The 21896-nt window shown below is 35.9% G+C and overlaps 3 protein-coding genes across 4 annotated transcripts; 2 read left to right on the top strand and 1 right to left on the bottom strand.

Moving 5' to 3' along the window:
* Positions 1 to 21: 21 nt before the first annotated feature.
* Positions 22 to 7630, bottom strand: LOC131778731 (negative elongation factor B-like). The gene is made up of 6 exons (XM_059095179.2): positions 6625 to 7630; positions 5472 to 5574; positions 4910 to 5005; positions 4035 to 4255; positions 3263 to 3542; positions 22 to 1823 (listed from the first exon to the last, which is right to left on the bottom strand). The coding sequence occupies exons 1-6, from the start codon at positions 7497 to 7499 to the stop codon at positions 1659 to 1661; spliced, it is 1740 nt and encodes a 579-aa protein (XP_058951162.1). The 5' UTR covers positions 7500 to 7630; the 3' UTR covers positions 22 to 1658.
* Positions 7631 to 7720: 90 nt separating this feature from the next.
* LOC131778779 (protein UXT homolog) lies at positions 7721 to 9752 on the top strand. The gene has a single exon (XM_059095225.2). It carries the CDS (start codon positions 7730 to 7732, stop codon positions 8198 to 8200), a length of 471 nt encoding a protein of 156 aa, XP_058951208.1. The 5' UTR covers positions 7721 to 7729; the 3' UTR covers positions 8201 to 9752.
* A 2092-nt stretch (positions 9753 to 11844) lies between these two features.
* On the top strand, positions 11845 to 21444 carry LOC131778797 (uncharacterized). 2 transcript variants are annotated; one of them, XR_010717234.1, is made up of 14 exons: positions 11845 to 12382; positions 13850 to 14066; positions 15502 to 15614; positions 15871 to 15904; positions 16079 to 16165; positions 16827 to 16906; positions 17379 to 17528; positions 18084 to 18219; positions 18722 to 18775; positions 18883 to 18960; positions 19292 to 19367; positions 19895 to 19986; positions 20358 to 20997; positions 21034 to 21444. XR_010717234.1 is itself a non-coding variant. In XM_059095248.2 (13 exons), the coding sequence occupies exons 1-13, from the start codon at positions 12183 to 12185 to the stop codon at positions 20430 to 20432; spliced, it is 1392 nt and encodes a 463-aa protein (XP_058951231.2). In that variant the 5' UTR covers positions 11845 to 12182; the 3' UTR covers positions 20433 to 21444. The 2 variants fall into 2 exon arrangements, 1 of the variants encoding a protein (XP_058951231.2); XM_059095248.2 differs by having other exon boundaries at positions 20358 to 21444.
* Positions 21445 to 21896: the final 452 nt, after the last annotated feature.

Raw genomic sequence — 21896 nt, 5'->3', positions numbered from 1 at the left:
AAAAATTATCTAGCTGTACATTTCTAAGAACATCATTGAAAGTATTTATTGCATTTGTTTGTAAAAAAGGTACTTTTTAATACATGACTAACTGAACCAGCTAGATAAATAGGCACAGTTAACTAAATCTGTAAGGTTTTTTCATTTTTGCAACCATAAAATTTATTTTTTTAAACATGGACTACACTACTGCCACATCTTACTTATCAAATTCTTCGTAATCTGAATTCAAGAATGTATCTTTTTAACACAAAAACACATAACATCAAGACAACTATATGAAATTATCCAGAATGCCAGAAAAAAAAGAAGTACATTCAATACTTAAAAATCAGAAGTAAAGCATGACATTGTTTCAAAGATGTTATGGATAACATCAAATGGGTGAAAACATTTCACCTATGAATGACTTCTGTCAGCCTGAAGGATGTAGTAAATGTATCTTGCAATTATAGAGGAAAACAATCTTCATTTCTTGTTTAATTGAATGTTTCTGATTAAATTTTATTTCTAAAAACACACATCCTCATTTATTGAATTTATTTGGTTTTGACTTCAATTCAAGTAAACAGTCACTATAAATCCAAGTACACGTAACTTCACCTAGGCACTGGATGCTTTCATCACAGAGATTCCATGAAGTTTTGTGTGAGAATGAAGAAATGTAAAATGGTTTCCATGTTTACATAGCCTGATGTAAACACATGGGAGGTTGAGAGAACACGAGATAAGCGTTGGAAACTATGATGCGAAGCGGAGCAGTTACCAGCTTATCGAGTGTTCTCCCAACCTCCCAAGTGTTTACATCAGGCTATGTAAACACAGAAACCTTTTTATATTTCTTTTATAAAATAGCTAATGAAAGAGGAACGAAAACCGTGTTTACATACACTCATGTAAAATGGCCAATCAGAGCATGCATACTATTTGAATTATTTTATAAATTGAAATATTTATATAATTTACATTATATTAAATGGTACAATGAACCCTCTTAGATTAAAATAAGATGTACCTTGTATCCATCTACCAGTTCTATAAATACTGGTGCCTTAAATACTATAATAAGTAAATGACAAGCCACACAAACTACAACAGCAGAGCTAAGAAATAACAATAATTAAATAACATTTAAAGTATTTTTCTTCCCTTTTAAGGCTGAGCCCACCACATGACCCACAGATAATTGCATACAAATAATGCAAAGTTGTGGCCACCCCCAAGAAAAATAAAACAACCACTTCCCTAAGTTACCACAAAGTAATTTTAAAAGATAATTGAAAAACACACTCTGCAAATTGAGCAAGAAATCATTTTTTTGAGTCTGCTATTTCAAACTATCATAAATCAACATCACCATTTTTCCCCTACACCCTTCAGTTTGGTAAATAACTGCTCTGCTTATCCATAGCAGAGCACACTACTCAACTATGCCCTTCAGTACAAATCAAAACTCTCCTTCACTATGACCATTGGGTTTATAAGTATGAGAAGATTCTGAAGCCCCACAATCCCATGTTAACATGTGATCACATCCGTTTTGACCAGACAGCAGAGCAAGTCTTCACCACTAATTAATACTTAACAGCCAAACTAAACCTATAATTTTGGAGTTTAAAGGTGATCATTGGAATTCACTTTCTATTTTGTGGTCGTGATTAGCTACTGGCAGGCTGAATGTACTCCAGTGGACTGTGTGACGACGATGACAAAGATGATGCTGAAGATGGCTGCTCCACAGATGATGAACCAGGTGTAAGGGCACTGTAATTGGAAATGCGTTCAACTACCATGGCATGAAGATCATGGACAGCTTCATTGTGCTGTAGTTATAAATTGAATAATAAATACTATTACCATTTGACCACTACTAGTAACAATTATGTTAATAATTTTTGCAAAAATAACAAAAGTGTGGGTGATTAAATAACCAACACAGTAATGGGGAAATGTCATTGACACTACACCCACTCATTTGGACTGACAACCATCCACGTCCAGCTTCGTAAACTTTTATAAAATTCCTCTAATTAATGTTCACATATATCTTGTCCCATTTTGAAAACTAGACTTTAGGCAACTTTCACATGGAACTTTGCTGTGCACACCACAAGTGCTGACTGATGGCAAGATTTATATGGTAAGTTATATGGTAAGTTACAGACCATGTTTTTTCCACTTGGATTCATGATCCAAGCACAAAGTGTGTGGCCCATTGGACCATACATCCAAACCAAAAATAGGAAAAAATAGGAATTAGTAACACATAACTTCCAGTACCAACAAAAAAAATGTTAGCTATATATTAATTGTATTGCTGGGTTCAAATTGGGGCAAAAAAAGATTTCAGTTCAATCAAACTTTTGAATTTAGCAGGCCATACAGTGAAATATGGCGTGCTAAATTGACCACTCATAGTGCTCATATTTACAAAGAGACTTAATTAAAGGCTATAATTTTCTGCCAAATTTGAACTGGAGGGTAAGTAAACTGTGAATGTTAAAGCATTTATACAATCACAATCAAGAGTAAGTCACAATACCCATCTTAAGACTGCAAAAGTTGGATGTGGATGCATATAATCATTCATTACTATAAAGGTTTAGGGTTTTCAGAGAGATTATGAGTAGACTACACCAGTGAAAAAGAATTACTGGTACCCTGAAAGGAGGCAGTTGGGACCCTGAGTACAAAAGTTTTATTCTTTGGGGGTGGGGGAAGGGAGGGATGGCTTGGGGCTGGCCCTACCAGTACTGTATATTTTCTTTCTAGATGTTCTGAGATTCTATTTTCACCACTCTTAATTATTTTTCCGGCTCAAATTACAGAAAGTTAAAATGGAATTGTAAGATGCTCTACAGAATGAAGACAATAAGTTTGGTCATTCAATTTTGAGTCAACCCCATCAAAGTTCAATAAACTGTAAGTAATTTAAACTGGTAATTGAGATGAGTTTGAGTTCATTTGAAACATTTTTTAATCTTTTCTACTTTTTGATTTTGATAAAATGCAAAGTGCAGTAAATTGAGGTTTCCTATAGGCTTTACAAACCACTCATGCATGTATTAGTACTTACTAGAAGATGGTTCCTTACCATTCTGAGGCTATTGTTTAAAAAATACCACCTCTTTTAAAGAGTTGTCAGGTAGAGTGGCTGGCAAATATAATAAAGTTTTCTCTTGAGAACCTTGTGTTTTGTTACTTCTCAAGAGAGTGCATAAATTAAAAAAACAACACAAAACCAACTATACATTGTACATACCTCACTTGATGGCTGTGCAATGGTCAGAATGTGCAACACCTTTTGAGGATCCAATTTAGGAAAAATGTACGATAGCAATCTTAGGGTGTGTCGCATTACACTTGTGTGTGACACCAAGGGAAGAAGAAATTGGTCAAACACCACATCACAGAAATCAGGATGTGTAAACTCTTCCTGCCAAGCAGCTAGGGAACTGGTCAGAGTGTGAAGGGAGACCTCATCCAAAGCTCGCTCTTGACATGTGTTGACAAACCAAGGCAAGATGGCAACAAGGGTATGTCTGCAGTCACATGGATACAACACACATTATAGGAAAATAATTAGTTTCAACCATTGATGGCAAACTTTGTGACATGGCTGTCTTGAAAATTGATTTGCTCCATGCTGTGAGGAACAGTAGTTTATCTGGCCCTAAGTTTCTTTGTACTTCTTTCCCATAATAGTGTCAAAACCCCTTTTTTGAAGGGGCTTTATTAACTATTTACAATCTCCTTGTAACATTGTGAGTGAAGGTCCTTAATTGAGGTCTGCTCTCTCATTCACTTAACTTTCAAATAATGCACTTGTTTTCCTTCTTCTAGTTGGGCTTGCACCTGGACCAGAATTACACTATAAACATCTACTTTTCAAACTATTGCATCTAAAAATCCAATGAGAGTGACGCATGATTTTTTTTTTGGTGATTTATTATCCTCAAATACTCTTTTTTTCATATGGCAAAGCTTTGTAAGGTTCATGAAAATTCTACACATAAAACTCTGTTTTTTATTACCTGTCTCTTTGATTAATGACATGGAGAAGATAACACCAAGCAAGTGTGAAGGCAACTGAGTTGGCTGATGTAATTTCAGCAAAGTAGTCAGTGAACTGGATAGGGTCCTCCACATCAGCATTATCATCATCAACATGGTGTTTGCTGTGCAAAGAGTGGAGGCTGCTATCCACCATCAGGGACATAAGTATTGGAAGAAACTTGTGAATCAGCTCTCCACTCTGAAATTTATCCCATAATAAAAATTATTATGGAAAATTCCACATTTTACATTATGGAAGCATAAAGAATTTCTTTGACATATTCAATCACTATCAGAATTTTTTTACAGTTTATTAATTCAAATATAGGAATGTGTTGATCAATTTGAAGCTTCAACACCACACCCACCAGGGAACTTCCCAGGTATTTGAACTTTTGAAGATTCATTTGATCAAAATCCCACCCCTTGGGGCAAACATTGTGTTCAAATGCGTCACCCAATTTTTTGGTAAAAGGCAAAATCAGTGACAGGTAGGTTCTACACATTGACCACTCTTTAATACCTAGATCTGGTACACCTTTTCTTCCCAACCATTCACTTGCTTAAGTGAACTATTTTCCTTAAAAACCTTAATATTTAGAGACACAACACTAATATCCTGCTGCAAAGACTTGACACTTCCAGTTCAAATTCCCTAACCCAGCCAGGCAAGGTTCAAATTCCCCACCCCTGTGCAAAGATGATGGTCTTATGCCCATAGATTGCCCAAGGGAGGGGGATGTTGAAGCTTTTAATTAATTGGTGCATAATTGAATAATACCAGTGCTAGGCCATGGAGGTTCCCACTTGACTGGGAGAACATGAAATAAAAAGAGGTATCACAAAAGCTTACCAAGGCCACTTCAGTAAAATGTTGATTACTGATCATCTCCCAGGCACTAACTCCAAGGTTCAAGACTCGTAAAAGAAAACTCACATCTTGACATGTCTGAAATATGTGGTAGACTGCTATGAGTCATAAGCGTAAAATATTAATGGCAATGGCTTTTCTCATCATTATCAAAGGGATATTTAAATACCATTTCAAACCAATAGGACAAGAAGGATTGTCTGCTGAAAACAGTTACCTGTCCGTTTAATTAAGGAACCATATTACTGTTTGTTTTTTTTAACTGGAAAATGTTAGCTGTAATACACAAGTATATATACAGTGTTCTTATCTCTTTGGTGTTTCCAGTCCAAGTTAGACATTCTCTTCAATTTATGAGGGTATCTGACCACTCAAACATGATATTATAATTAAAAACCACAAATAAAATACATTACTTAGATGCATAAATTTTACACCATATTTGCCATATAGCAGATGGAGAATGTCTGCATGTGAACTACTGCAAATAGAAGTGCTTTACAATTCAAAATGCAAAATCAAGAATTTAAGTGAAACAACTTACTTTAGGCAGTGATTCAGTGTTAACAAGTCTTTGCAAACGCTTGATTACACTCTTGGCAACAGTGTTGATAGCAAATGGGTCACAAAGGATCATTGCAATATCTCTGTGAGGAAAAAAATTTTTTTTCAATTAGCTCTGAGCCCTAAAATACTGGAAAACCTGCAGGTGACTTACACTGTTGTCTCACTTGGAAAAAAAGAATACAACACAAACTTAACGTCTAAGGGCTGCCACAGCTTCCCCCAGTTTTCTGAGGAATATTGCCTCTCTACCTTAAAAATTTCCTATCCTTCCCATATCACTGGTAAATTTGCCTAAATAGAGAGTATCATCAATCTGTCTAACAGGAGACAAGGCTTGAAATAACAGTAGCTCTATAGTAAAAGTCCAGTCAAAAACAAGGTTTAGCCTGGTCAATTCCCTGGATGACCTGACCTTTTGTCCAATTTTTAAATCATAATGGCAAATTCATATACAAGCTAAGGTCAAGTTTTATATACAGCTCTATCATTTTGTCCGCATTGAGTTTTAAGGCTGCATGTACAATGAAAGCAAGTTAAAAATACTTTTTAGATGAGGGAGGTGGGGAGTTATTGAGATATGAGATAATTGATATTTGCCTGGACAAATATGGGTTGTGACCAGAGCCAGCCAGCAAATTATTTCAAGACCCAGGAGATAAAGATACATATCAAACCTGAAAGTTAAAGTGCTGAAAAGTTTCCTTATATAGGATAATCAACCTTAACACTACCACAATTTAGTTTGCAACTTAACCTTTCAGCCACTACACATTTCCACATACTAAGATTATCAGCAAAACAAATTTCATATCATAAAGAGAAGCTGTGTGTTTACTACTCCTAAGAGTTAATGGGTTAGGTAGAGATGACATTAAAACAGTTGTCAACCATAAACCTATTGGCATGACCAGTATCTAATTTCTCACTACAGTACTACCACTGAACCATTCATTAAGATCAAGAGAATAACAGATATGATCCCTGACCTAAGAGACTTTGATAATGGAAAAATACTCCTAGTCAGTACCAAAGGAAGTGTATAGAGAAGAAAGTGAATAATGTAGGTATTGATGTTGGGTTAAGAAATGTTCTAATTTCATATTCTAATTATAATATACACAGCTCCTTACCCAAGAACCTGTTCTTCACTATGCTTTGCATGATCCAAGAATCCTTGTAATTCCTTTGTCCTTTTTCCTTCTATCACTTTTTCTCGAATACAGGCATCAAGACACCAAGTAAATTTATGGCATGGATCAATGTCCTTTATGTCTTTAATTTCAAGATCATGCACTGCCATCAGTAACTCTGACCTAAGAGTGCAGTAATGAACCTCTTTGGTTCTTAAAAACAACGTTCTCAGGAATTGTAGCACTAGATTATACAGTTCAAGAGATTTTCCTATCATCTTTGCTAAGTTTTGTACAACTGGATTCTGTCGCCTTGTTTTGGATGGAACTGAAAAAAATGTGTGCGAATTTAAAGGTTCTGTGGAGTGAAGAACATTGTACTTTTCCTCTACATATTGGTTCAAAAGGGGACCGACCGCATCCCCAAACAGTGCATGATGCTTGATCCAGATCTGCCTTTTCACCTCAATTGAGCAATCTTGGTACAACTGAGTATCATTTGCCAGTTGTTCAAGGCATTCTTCAGGGACTTTTGGGAGATATTTCATGACTTCCATCACGACTGGCCGGAGATGAGCCACGTGGATAAACGGAAAGCACTGATCGAGCAAACTCTTTAGTTTGTCCACTTCCAAAACCTTCACTTGATCAAGCAGTTTTTCACGCAAGTTTTCCATCACAAAACTATTGAACTGTAACCTGCGGACGTCATGGAGGTCTAAAAAGGGCAAAGCAGGTTGCAGAGAAGGCAGCATGATACTGTTTTCCTGTTGAAAGTTCTCTATGAAGTTGACAGTTTCGAAATCTTGTGCAGTAGTTAGTCCTTGGGTGATAAACTCTGGTCCCGGCAGTCCTGCTTGGTCAAAACCAGACATGACGATAGAGAAATGTGTACTCTTCAACACCTGTTTTCAAAATAGTGAATTTCACTCGAATACCCAAGTAATTTAAGTTTTTGCTAGAGATAACTTTTTCGCCATGTTGGCGGACATCGGCCGAAGCCGAATGCGCATGATCTGTGCACACACCACAAAGAATGCGGGGACTTTTATAGAAGCCATATTTCATTTTACCCACAACCCTGTGCAACCTACAAAGAGGCAAAATGGCGGACGAAGTGCACATAGACGAGAAAGTAAAAAGATACGAAGAATTTTTGAATGAAAGACTGAGAAAGGATTTAGAAACTGTACTTAAAACGCAAGGACAGGTAAACTCCAAGATCGCAGAATATTTGCAGCTAAAAAGTGTCATAGAAAACATTAAAAACCGCGATGGAGGTTCCGGGAAAGCGCTGAAGACACAAGTAGATCTCGGATGTAACTTTTATTGCCAAGCGCAGATTACAGATCCGTCAAAAATTTTAGTCTCAGTAGGCTATGGATTTTATGTGGAATTCACTTTGGATGAGGCTCAAGAATTTATTGAGAAAAAATGCGCCCAACTAACAGCATATGCCTCGAAGTTGGGAAATGACTCCGCTAACATAAAGGCTCGTATTAAACTAGTTATGGAAGGGCTAAGAGAGCTGCAGGACATTGGACCACACAGGGACGAACCTAGACCTCTATGGTAGAAAAGACTCTACCGCGATGATTTGCAATATCTGGGAGTTTTACATGTGAGGTACTATGTACCTCTGGCTCATAAAGGAAAGATCATCAAAGGGCTCCAGAAAATCCATCTGAAACCAAACAACCTGCTTCTCACTTCGTAACATGCGATGCCAGCAATTGTTATCATTAAGTTCTAAATAGAATAAGATAGATGGTTAGTTTTAAGCTTGATAAATAAAAAGAGAAAGATGTTTTACATCTTGTTGCAAGCATGTTACAAAGAAAAAACTCTTAGTCCTCATGAGGAATTGAACCTCAAACCTTCAGATTCAACACTTTGATGCTCTATTACTGAGCCAAAGACACTCTATGGTGAGCAAGGCCTATCAGGAAGTTCATATGACACACATCCTGCATACTGTAAGGATCAGTAATGTCAATAGTGTTATGTTTATAAATAGAAGAAGATAGATGGATAGATGTTCTTTGTCCCACGATTATGACAAGATGTAAAACATCTTTCTTTATTTCTTTACTGAGCTTAAAACTTAACATCTATCTTATTCTATTTACAAACATGATGCTATTGACATTGCTGATCCTTGTGGTATGCAGGATGCATGTCATATATGAACTTCATAATGGGCCTTGCTCACCATGTAGGTTCTGTGGCTCAGTGGTAGAGCATTGCGGCACAGAATCTGAAGGTCTGATTCTCATGGAGACTCAGAATGTTTTCTTTGTCCAGTGTAGTAGTAGTAGTGTAGTAGCCATGTTAGAACCCATGGAAATTATAAAATGTGCAGAGATTTTGATCCCTTACCTTATAGATGCACAGTAGTATTATCACAACCCACTGATAGGTATGGAAATATAGTTTTCTTCTTTGGCTAGTAGTTTGGACAGTGTCTATAGTGTGCGGTATGTTCAGACAGAGGTATTCTCTCTTACTTCATCCTGAAAATCCACTTAAGAACACATATCACAATTTCTATTTTCTTAAAACCCTATATTTGATTATGAATATAACAAGAATAAAAAAAAGGAAACTAAACTTGGTTGAAGATAATCCAGATAAAGTCACAAATATTGTAGTTTTAATTTCTTCCTTAACTCAGCTGAATAATCTTATTTATAATTTTCTTGAATTGCTTTGGTTTAGTGAAATTGTTTCCCAAAAGTTGAAATCTCCATTAGGGTTAAATTTCTTGTCACATAATCACTTTGTTACTATGAACACATTTAGATGGTCCAACAGTGGTGGTATGAACCCATAATTCTTAGAAATGATTAAAATCTTACCTCTACCTCCAATATTGAATTACACAGGAAACAAGAAGAGGGATAAACATACTTATCCCCTTAAATGTATTGTCTTGATGTAAAAGCCAAGCATTTATACCAGACTTGCTGATTCATACTGGCAATATATATATTAAGAACTAATAGGGAAAGTTTCCTAGGTGGAAACATTTTATTTAAGTTAGAAGAAGCTGTAAACTGTAATGCCAGAAAAGAAAGAAAACAACTGGACAAAAATAAAAATAAAAAATTATACTGGGTTAACTAGAAAACTTCAGACCACTAACTGACCATGAATGTACAAAAACTCACTCAAAATAGTACTAACATTGATTTCAGATAATTTTAAAAATGGATTAAGTTTTTGAAAGATGATTCCTAGTTTTGTTTGAGTGGTCCTGCTTTAAGTGACTATAGAGTACAGGTGGACGACAATACAAAAAGGCTGTTGGGACTTAGTTTAGAGTGATGGCTACTGCTCAAGATAAGTGAAAATTTCAGTAACCAAGGGGTAACAATTTATGGACTTTGGAAAGGGACAGCAGGTCCAACTGTATTTATCTTCTTTCCAGTAGAGCCCATTTGAATGAAGTTTCTAAACCTAAAGCAAACCCTCACGTTGAAGCAATATATAAGACCAATGAGAACTCAGTCAGATTCTTGTGACCAGTAAAGGCATGGGAAAACACTCAATCAAGTCATGGTCTGTTTGGTGTTGGTTTTTGATTGGTTGAGAAGTCAGTGCAGTTAAGGGCAACCAACAAAACCTGCACAATTTCAAAGTAAGTTTGTCACCAATTTAAAATTGCTCTTAGAACAATAATATAATGTTTTAAAATGATATTCTGTGCTTATTAAGTGGTTGAAATTGTAATAATTTATTTCAACACTTAATTCATATTTTAAGGCAAATTTTACTGACTTCAACAGTTTATTTCTTTAATTTGGAGTTACTAGGGGGTTTTACCAAACTGTGGATCATTAGACTAGGGAACCTCCAAAACCTGCAGAACCAGCAGAACCTTTGGAACCTGTATTTTTCTTCATCAAAAAAAAAAAAAAAAAAAAGACTGAAAAAGCAATAAAAAGGCTCTAACACTGTTTGAAAGTTCTTTACAGGTTTGGAGAAGATAATGTTAAAAGAAGAATACATATTTTATTGTCCTTGATATTCAACCTCACACACTGAGCCTCCATAAATATACAAATATGTTCAGGTTGCACAATGGTGAAGGGGGACAGGGGTGCCAGAGGAGGTGGGAAGTGGGATCAATATGAGGGAAGTGGGAGTAGAAATTAAAAAGGAACTGGTTTGTTGTTTATTACTTCTTGTCATTCAGTCAAAAACCAGCACCCTGAAAATTTTTTTACTTCCATTCAATGCCACCAAGGCATTGAATGAAATTTCATAAGGGAAAAAATGTAAGTTTTTTCATCAGGCTGAAGAAAACAAAACAGCACAATACTGGTCAAATCGGATACCCTCAAAGTCACTCATTGGTCATGAATGAATTTTTCAGTGCCTTGCAAGCTGTAACAGTCGAAATCCTCCAGCGAACAAATCAAGTCAGGTCATATGTTGTAGAAATTAGAAAGGAATACTGAACTCTTAAACATTTCATTTGTCTTTACAGTTTCATTTCTAAATAGCATGATCCCAGTATGTTAGCAATTCCTAAATACACATTTGAAATGTAAATTTGAAAGCATTCCCACTGTTTTGCAGTTGATCAGCAAAAGTAAACCAAACAACATTTTGTTGGTCAGGGGATGTTCAGGACATGGTGTACACCATGACTAGCATTCTTGTAAATGCAGGTTCCCTTAAGCTTCTTTTGCCAAAAAAGAAAGTGATCAGAGTCCAAGATTTGAACTGGAAGAAGAGTGCTCAAATAGTTTGGGTCCTAAATTAACATCAGGGTGTGGTTTACACCCCTCAATGATATTTTGGTGTTGCCTCAGCCTTATTTTGAATGAGAAAATGTTACTCCAAATTAGGCATATATTTACATTTCCTTGTTTTGCATTTCTTTTTCAAAGAATCCTAAAAATACATATATCATAATAATAAGAATCTATTCTTGCTTGACTGAATCATTCCTCACAGATGCACATTTGGACGAAAATAGGTACGGGGGAGAGAAGGTCTAATGCATCAAGTTTTGACTTTGTGTTTGAAACCTTAGTGCCAGGATTTTACGGCAAAGAGGTGCTGAAAGAAAGTAGAGGGCACAGGAAATGTCCAGCCCGGGACATAGTATGTGCCATATATAAAAATTATTTTTCCTACCGAAGGATAACCGCTGGAAAGGGGTTGTTAAAGGGCTGAGTGACGGGTCAAAGTCCAAATGCAGTTCTGCTCAATTTATATCAGCCTTCAGGACCTCAACATTGACTGGTTCACAAAAAGAGAGGAAAAGTTTACTAGAAATGTGTTTTGGATGATGCTAGACGATTATGATACGACGAAAACTTTTTTAATCGGTAGAGCACGTGTCGATCACGTACCTCATTATGCAGCGGGTATATAAATAAACAAAACTTGTTAAAATCTCGATCAGGACCTCACGTCCTGCCAAAAAATGCTCTATCATCCCATACAAAGAACAAGGTGACAGCCTGTGTGCGTGGAAAGATGGTAGTGGCCGAGTAGAAAGCGGGTAGAAATGGGACTTTGAAAAATCCGGAGAAAACTTGATCATGATTCGGAACATTTCTCGTTTACCCTTACGGTTTTTGCCATCGACAAAGAAAACCCCCCGAGGAACAAGGATTTGTGGAGGATCTTTCCTACAACATCAATATGTACACGACGAAAGGATGGTTAAAGTGCCTGACTTTTCACAAGAATTCAAGGGACAGGACAATTCATTCCCTTGCCTGACGGAGCAATCCCCTCGGTAAGTTCTCAATATTCTTTGGTTTTAAATTGGTGTAAATCAGCCGTTTTAAGTCTTAAAATGTGAAGTTAAATGTACATTTACATGTAAGATCTGGTAGGATACAGAAGCCTTAGCCATAGCTGTAACCGAAAAACTGAAAAAAAAAAAAAAAAACCGGCGCCAAACACTCTTCTGCGAAGAGCCAATGGCCCGTTCAATCCTGTGCCAGTGGCTTGAACTTGCCTGTAGAGTTCTGCTCACATGTCAGGGCCTAACGCCCTGTACATTTTTTATGATACCGTTATTGGTGTGATCGATGTTTGAAGCCAGAGAGATCTACTAGAAAAAACTAATCTAACATTTGAGAAGAAATTTTTTTCGTTATTGAATGGAGATCAGATTGAAAGTTTGTGTTATTGTCAAGGCCATGGCGGGACTTTTCCATCGCTCGTGGAAAATTCCTGTCGCGACATCCTTAATCGTATCAATTTATTTCCATCTTACAGCCGGGAACTTTGATACGGAGAAGGTAGCTTGAATGTAGTTCAAGTGTGTTTTAACTAAAGAATATATTTTATCTTATTAATGTTAATTTAAGTATTTAACCACTGAGTTGACCAAAGTAATTGTTATACATATCAATACTTAAACCTCAGGAAATAGATGTGGCTAATAAAATTAACCATGCATGTTTGTTTTAAAAATTGATCATTTTTTGCACTTGAGAGATGAGATAACTGTAGAAAGGAAGATCAGTAATATTCAGACTAAAGGGTTGATCTTTTCTGCACAAAAAATTACTAAAGCAATACTTATTGGCAATCTAGACAAGTGAGAACAGGCCTCCCCATGAAAGGATTTGATGTGAAACTTCTGTGAGGACAATTAATTCAATTGACTGAGCATTTTTTAAATTTATTTGAAATCAAACATTTGAAGTTCCATTATTTTTAGATAACTAAAAAGACAAATGGATTAATGAATGTATGAAGTATTGTAAGGTATCAGGTAAATTCATTAGTAAGCATTCACAACATAACAGCCACTCAAAATTTAAATTTAAAGTTAGACATTGGGAGCTATGAAAAACACTAAACAATTTACATTAGTGCTAGTTTCTAAGTTGAAGGGACTGTGCAACTTAATGTTGACTGCTTCCTCCACTTTCAAGCATCCTGCCTTTTTCCTTAACCTGCTGCAGTCCCTTGTCTCTCCCCATATTGTCAGCGAAGTTGACTACCTGTCTTCTACTACTTGTAGTTGCTCTCTTGATTTGTTACCTGAGCATGGGTGAAGATGCAATGACTCTGAATATCTCAGCTCTACAACATATTAAAATTGTGATTTGCATGAATTTAATTTACGAAAAATGCCTCATAATATGCAAGGTTTGTCGGCACAGGGAAACATGTTCCCATGGTTTAGAGTAATGGCTGAAAAAAATAAACCATATCAATGCTGTGCAATTTCTACCATTTTTTGCAGATCAAGGCATTTTGGTGCAGAACCAATGTATTCAAAAGTAAATTCAGGCTATAAGACATTCTTAAATGATGAACCATTCCACTTCAAGTACAACGATGGTGTCATACCACAGTTACAAGTGGCATATGAAACATGGGGTGAATTGAATGAGGCTAAGGACAATGTTGTTCTGTTGTGTACTGGCTTGTCTGCCTCATCACATGCTAAAAGTCATTCAGTAAGTTGTCTTTTAGGCTTTCACAATGTGTTAGGCTGGGAATGATTCATTCATGGGTAAATTTAATATTTTGAAATTACAGGAAAACCTCACTTATTCAAACTCTTAGGAACTTGGCTAAATAGTTCGGAGAATCCAAAATATAAATATTAATGAACCAAAATAAAACTTAGTCATTATCATTTAATAACTAGTATGCAAGAATTAAAGTATATTCTCACAGCATTGTGCATCACAGGGTGTGAAATTGCACCTAATACAGGCGCCAATGCGACTACATTTTTCCCTTTGGTGACCAAATCCTGAAAATTAGTCACCAAATTGGCGACTAGAATGTTTCATCATAACCTTACCAAGAGATATCGTGAATTAAAAAGATTTGCAAAGATAAATCCGCTGCAAACTTCCTCGTTAAGTTTGTTTCCAAAACGCAGCACATGCATCTCAATCGATAACTAGATGCCATTTTGAATTTAGGTGAGCTTGAGCGTTGTATGACATCCCTCCTAGTGTCCACTTTGTAGCACGTTTAAGATCTTTCCCCTAACTTAATTTTGGAGGGTCTCTCAAGAGTGCTGACAGCGTAAAAAAAGGTTTTGTTTGTCTTTGAAAATGGCAACCAACTTTTTTTGAATTGACTACCACTTTGAAGAATTTAGGAGCCAAGTGGCTATCAGAAAAAAAAATTAATTTCACGCCCTGCATCATCGACAAAATTGCCAAAAAGTATCTATAAAAATGTTGTAGACATTAATGGTATAAGACTTAAAATTCTGACATACAGTGCAAATCAGTTTGTTTCAAGTTGCTGCAGCATGTGAATGTTGCTAATTCTATCATTATTCAAAGCTGCTTTAATGGAGTAGCATCAACATTGTTTCAGTGCCTCTGCTTTGTTTGATGGGAAAAAGTTGTATAGGATCTTGTACATGATAAATTAGTAGTTGTGAAAAAATGGGAACAGAGAGGCGAGTTGGGATAATCAAAAATGCAAATAATCAAGATCCAGACAATGGAAGTTCAACTGTAATTCTTAGACAGTAGAGTATTCAGGGATGCTATAGTGCCCCTCATCAATGAAAATTTAGTGCTTTCCCCCCCCCCCCCAACTTTTCTGTGTTACTTGCAAATTAATACTTTTCTTTCAGTACGCTTACAATTCTTGGTACTTGAGGGTCATGGTATATAAACATGAACCAGCTTCCCTTTACCCACCAAAACCATGAAAACATGACACTTTTGAGTTGTCTAAGAGCCAAATGTTTTGTATTTCTCAATGGCAAAGTATAACCTCACCAGAAATTTTTAGAGCCATGTTAAATTCCCTTCTTTACTAAGACACATGCCAAAAATCTGTTAGTTTAAGCACGTTCTCATGTTGCCTGGGATATTTTGTTTGGTGGTTTAATATAGTGAGGATTACTGTATGTAACAGGATAATCCAACACCTGGCTGGTGGGAGAACTTTGTTGGACCTGGCTGTGCTCTGGACACTGATAAGTTCTTCATCATTTGCTGTAATAATCTGGGAGGATGTTATGGATCAAGGTCTGCACATATGTTTCATATTATTAAAGATTTTAAGTTCCTACTTTTTTTACATAATTAATTTTTTTTAAGAATGTACATAATAATTTTTCTTAAAATTTAACTTGGTGCTTTTGTTATCTTCACTCAAAAGACATTAAGACTAATTTTGAAATAACATTTTCCAACCTAATTCCTCTATTAATGCTTTTACATTATATCTTAGTGCTACTTGTAGAGGATATAATTCTTTTATTTATTGGTATTTTTTTTACAGTGGGCCTTCATCAATAAATCCACTGACTAAAAAGGTAAAAATTGAATTATGTTAATATTAAAACTAAAATATATTTATTTAACTAATTGAATGATGTAGTGCTTGGCCTTTGATCTGAAGTATGTTTTTTAACATGGTTGTTGGGACTTTTTGTATCTTTAATAATTATACCATGTTATTATTAAATGATATATGTTTTCAATTCCAGCATTATGCCACAACATTCCCAATAGTCAGTGTAGATGACATGGTTCATGCATTCTTTCTCGCACTGGATTCTCTGGGTATCCAAAAGGTAACTCAACACTATGATGTTAAATCAAATGAGCATTGTATCTGTTTCTTGTATTATTTGTTGCCAATCTACCAGCCACCAGTTTAATTTAGCTTTCTGGTGAGCATTCTTTGGAAAATTAGATGAATACAATTTTTTTTAACGTAGCCAAGAGTTTATTCAATCTACATTTGACTGTATGTGAAACAATTCATGACATATGTGTAAAACAAAATAATTTACTGAACATAATTTTCTGGCCGGCACAATATTGAAAGAGGTGTTAGTAAATATTCACAGGTGTCAATGTGGTAATGGATATTAATCATTCTTTTAACATCAAATGCTTGTTGTTCAACCTACACATTTTTTCCCCTCAGAATGGAACAAATAACAAGTCTTGTAATTTGCCATAAAACATTTTTATAAATGGCTCTCCAGCAGAATAGACTGCCATCAAGTGTAAAGTTTCTTCAAATTCTTTCCTTCCATTAACTCATTTGACTTCTAATTTTTGATTGTACATCAGTGAAAATCTTCAATTATTTGTAAAAATGAGGTAAACATTTGCAAGCAATAAAATGTTGTGCAAGAAAAAGTTAGGAGAAGTCTTTAGTCAAAATGAGGTGGTAACAGTTGTGTCCAAGCTTTCAATATCAGTTTATCATTTTATTGACAACAGGTTCATGCTGTAGTTGGTTCATCTTTAGGAGGCATGTCCTCTCTTTTGTCTGCTGCTCTGTACCCAGACAGAGTAGGAAGGTAATAGGTTTTCTCCTATTTTTACTTGGCTTATTTGCCTAAACCTCTTGTTGTTGTGATACCCTTCAATGAAATAATTTAATTGTAATGCTTTTAAATCTCTTCAAAACAAAGTTTGTTGTTGCTGTTGTTGTTGTTTTTACTCTTAAGAGGGGTGACATCTCAGCATTTTGAAATCTTCATGAAGGGGCAACAATTTCTTGTGACAATATGAGGGTATTGATACACTCACTGGCTTGTACTATCAAATCTGTAGAATTGCTTAAAGCAGTTCCTAAAAACATCTAATACTAGAAATGAGAAACACATAGAGATATGCATTATCAAGTGGCACCAGAGGAAATGGTAAATATTTAGGGTGTAATGTTTGAAGATACTGGGTACCCTTTTTTGATACATGTGCAGTCTAGTGGTTCTGAGTCTGAGTCATGGGCAAGCGTTTTATTGTAGTCATATCTGTTTCTTTGTATAGAGTGGTGTCAATTTCTGCTTGTGCCCAGTCTCACCCAGCATCCATAGCTCTCCGTTATGTTCAGCGCAGAGTACTTATGAGTGATCCTAACTGGAACAAAGGCTTCTATTATGATGGACCATACCCGAGGCTAGGAATGAAGCATGCTCGGTCAGTTTCTTGTAAATTACAATTGTATATTCATTTGGGCCTCCTATACTTTCATAAGTCATAAAATGTTAGAGTCAGTGAAAGTGTGGCTGAAGGTTGCTTTCCAGTAGTCCATGGTTAGTTCTCTAACATTGAGAATGACAGTGTGTCTTCGTATAATGTGTAGTTTGATCCTTAACCCTAAGAGTATCCAGCATCTATTATGTAATTAAATCCTTAAAGTAATACTACTGAATTATTCATTAATTTAAGAAGCAAATTTTCCTATTAATTACTAAAGGCAATGTACAGAGAAGAGTGTGGAGAATTTGGATACTGATGTTAGCGTGTAAAGGGTTAAATTTGCATTATGTTTTCTGTAACAAAAAGCTTTCCTTATGCTGTGGTTTTTTTGTAACTAGTGTTCCGTTTGGCATTTTTAAAGAAGTTTTCTTTCATTCAAAACAGTTGCAACTCAAGTTAGGCTTAAATTCTTGACTAGTATATGTATGCATCAATACATATACTAGAATCACAACACAACCCTCCAGTTGATTGCTGTTTGACAATTATTAGGGAAGTAGCCACCATCACTTACCGCAGTGGCCCTGAATGGGAGCAGAGGTTTGGGCGAAAACGCATTGATGACCCCCCTGAAGTGTCTCCAAACCTTTGTCCTGAGTTTGAGATTGAAAGCTACCTTGATTATCAGGTACCAAGCTTAGTTAATAACTCCTCTTACCAGCTATTAACCAACAGTATAGCTACTGTAGCTTGCTATCAGTATTCATAATGTTACACGGTTTGCTCATCCCCTTCTATTCCTTTCACATGGTCATCATCAAGTTGAACGCATTTGGGATGGTCAACACAGAAATAGTTTTATGGATGCTATAACTAAGTTAGTTTTTGTAAGTTTGACCATACCTTGTGTCCGATGATCTTGTGAATAGAGAAACTGTTGGATTTTGAGCTCAACTGAGGAAAGGGTAGAATTTGGGACAATTGTTTTTACTCTTACCTCCCTGGACAAGTTTTTTCAGTGGATGAAAAAAAAATTTTCATAAGAATAAAACAAATCTGATTATATTCATTAATTGTTTCTAGACACATTGACATACTTCTGGGTAGAATTTTATTATCAACTGATGTAAGATGACCTACATAGCCTTGTGATATATTTTTAGTGATAGATTGTTTTGTTTTATTAATAGGGAGACAGCTTTTGTTACAAGTATGATCCCAACTCACTTCTGTATATATCAAAGGTAACTTCACCAGTTTATGCTTTATTATGTAGTCCTTTAAACAAATTCATTGATTTTTCTCATCAAATATTTGCTAACAAACATATGTTTTTATTTACTGCTCTCAGGCAATGGACCTGTTTGACTTGGGAGAAGGCTTCAGTTCGCTTGTGGAAGGTGTTGCACGTGTTCAGTGCCCCACCCTTGTAAGTTACAGTATACTACCTGGTCTTCACAACTACAAACCTCACAAGATTTTGTGATAAACAACTTTGGCCTAGTCCACCATGAGTTTCCTACAATGCAGTGGAACAGGATTCAAAATACTAATTAGAAGGTCGTAGATGGCACTGCCATTAGGAGCTCTCGGAATTTGTGTTGACTAGAACATGCCTGTTTGTTTAACATCATCTTTCACTTAGCTTAATAATTTTAACAATAATGACGATGTATTCAATAACAAAACATTGGAATTTTTCCACTCAATTTTTTTTGTTCGTGGTCAAACAGTCATTTATAGGTGAGGTTCACTTGCAGGTGTTAGGTGTGCAATCAGACGTGCTCTTTCCAGTCACTCAGCAGAGAGAAATTGAGAGACTTCTGAAGGAAGCTCGTATGTGTTTAGTCTACTTATCTTAGAGCCTTTCTTTCTACCACTAATGGTGAAAGTAGATGCAAAGTTTATGGTATTCATTTGGGTGTTATTGAAACTATGTACACATTTGAAAATCAATTTTAATAACGTTACTTATTGCGTTGGGAGGCCCCCTTGAAATCCAATTGCTTTTCCATCGTAGATTTTTGTCAACGACTTTGCATATGTGATTTAAGTTTATAAATTGTTTTACTTCAAAATGGGTGAAATGACTAAAAAGCTATTGTAAGTGGCATTTTATGCGGATTGCTGAATTGGCTGAATACCTTTACTCAAGATGTAATAAGAGCAAGGAATGATAAATCTCGGACTAGAATAGATATGCAATGGGAGGAGCACGTTTTCAATGCATAAGTGTGGTGAGCACACTCTATCCATCTATGCAGGGTTGTGTCGACACACTCTGGGTCCTTATGTTTTGCTCAAGAGGTTCACACACAATTTCGTTTAAATTCAAGTGAACTTATTCCATTTTGCTCAAACAGAAAATCATAAAGTGACGTATTATGAACTACCTTCTATATATGGTCATGATACATTTCTCCTGGATGTTGTCGCTGTTGGCGCAGCAGTGAAGGTAGGTCACAGGATATCATATCTATAAATTGATCGTATTTCAAACTTGTTTAACCTCATTGCTTAACCATCCAGTAGGAAAGTTATTAAGCTGCAGGAAACTTGTACGCTTGTACTTGTACAATTATTTTATCATATTTGTTTGGAGTGAAAAAAATTGAATGGTCGAATTATGCAAAAGTGTCGTTGTTTCTACTGCATCAATAGTTTGCAGTTTTGTCTATAACCAAACTTAGCTAGCATATCAAGTAACGCATACAGGGCAGAATTTAGATTTATGCAGTGCGGAATTGAGGCTGTTGTTGTTTTTGTTGTTTTTTTTCCCTTAATTTAATTAAGCTATTGACTTTTAACTCCGTTTAAATTTTTTAGGGACACATCGAGACAGATCTGAAGATTCACGGGAAAGGAAAAGATCCAACAATGAACAAAAGCAAGAACTTTTGACGAGAACTAAGCATCACTTGTGACATCACCACCTTCCCGTCATGCTTTGTACATTTCGCTGTTAGTTCAACTCCCATTCGTTTCCCAGGCGCAAACGGACGTAACACTGATTTTAACTTTTACGATCAAAACACAAGGGTTAGAGCTATCTTTGCAAAAAATTAGATCTGTATGAGTAATACACAACCAAATTTTCTTACTTAACTTATTCTAATTTATTTAATAAAATATCAGGATTACAGAAACCAAAAACGTCGGTTACCCGTTTTATGGTAGAAATTTTGACAGGATGTGATATTTGAAATAAATTATAATTGATCTGTGAATGATAAGGGATGGACTGATAATCATAGGTTAATGAACAGAATTACAATCCGGAACTAAAAATTCCACTATTAGAAATGATGAACAACGAAACCATTACCAGTGCATGTTCAAAGTTTACACGATATCTTCATGTATCGGGTTAACTCATGTTGTGTACTAGGAATTACAAGTGATAGAGTTATTGGTAGAAAATTTCAAAGTACGCGAGAATTGCTTGGAAAATTGGCTAACAGTAGAGGTCACACTAGAGGTCACAGTAGAGGCCACAGTAGAGGTCACAGTAGAGGCCACAGTAGAGGCCACAGTAGAGGTCACAGTAGAGGCCACAGTAGATGTCACAGTAGAGGTCACAGTAGCATTTCGTCTATCCGATATTTTTTCATTAAGGTAGTTCAAGATGTTTTTGGAAAATGTCTTGTAATGCGGCAAAGCCTTGTCAATAGTGACAAGTAAGTGAGTAAATCATGGAAAACTTTTTAAAGCAACGAAACGGATTTTTACCCTGGCAGTTGAACCAGAAATTAAATTTATTTTGAGGATCTTTTCAACCTTTGTTGAGTTAGAAACCTCAATGTAAAATAAATCATTTGCTGTGCATGACAAACACGCAACTCTGCCGCTAACACTGTCATGGTGCTATCACGCAGACGCACATCAGTCATCGCAGCATCTTGATTTAACTGAATTCTTTTGGTACTTTTTCAATCTGATTCGTGCGAGCAACATAATCTAACGAGTGTTATTGGTGCAAGTAACATACTCAGTGCAACATAATGGGTACGAGAAACACACCTAAACGAATGTGATTAATACAAGCAACTTATCCCAACAAATCTACTTGGTGTGAGCAACATACTCTAAGAAGTCTGATTGGTACGAGTAACATACCCTGTGCAACCTGATTGGTGGAGCCACATCCCCTGTCCATTCTCAATGATGCTAGTAGTACTGCCTTTTCTCGACTAGGATGTAATTTACAACTTTTTTTCCAAACCACAAAAAGAAATGGACTCCGATATGTTGACTGTTCGCTTAGATCAGGTGAAAAAAACAGTGTTGCTAATATTTTTGCCTTGCTCAAAGCAGCTTATTACACGTCATAAAGTCATCGTACTACAGCTTGTATATGCACTGCAA

This window comes from Pocillopora verrucosa, chromosome 4 (assembly GCF_036669915.1).
Source record: "Pocillopora verrucosa isolate sample1 chromosome 4, ASM3666991v2, whole genome shotgun sequence".
In the NCBI taxonomy this organism is placed as follows: domain Eukaryota; kingdom Metazoa; phylum Cnidaria; class Anthozoa; order Scleractinia; family Pocilloporidae; genus Pocillopora; species Pocillopora verrucosa.
Note: the sequence above shows the minus strand (reverse complement) of the source record. Positions and strands in the feature narration are given on the sequence as shown.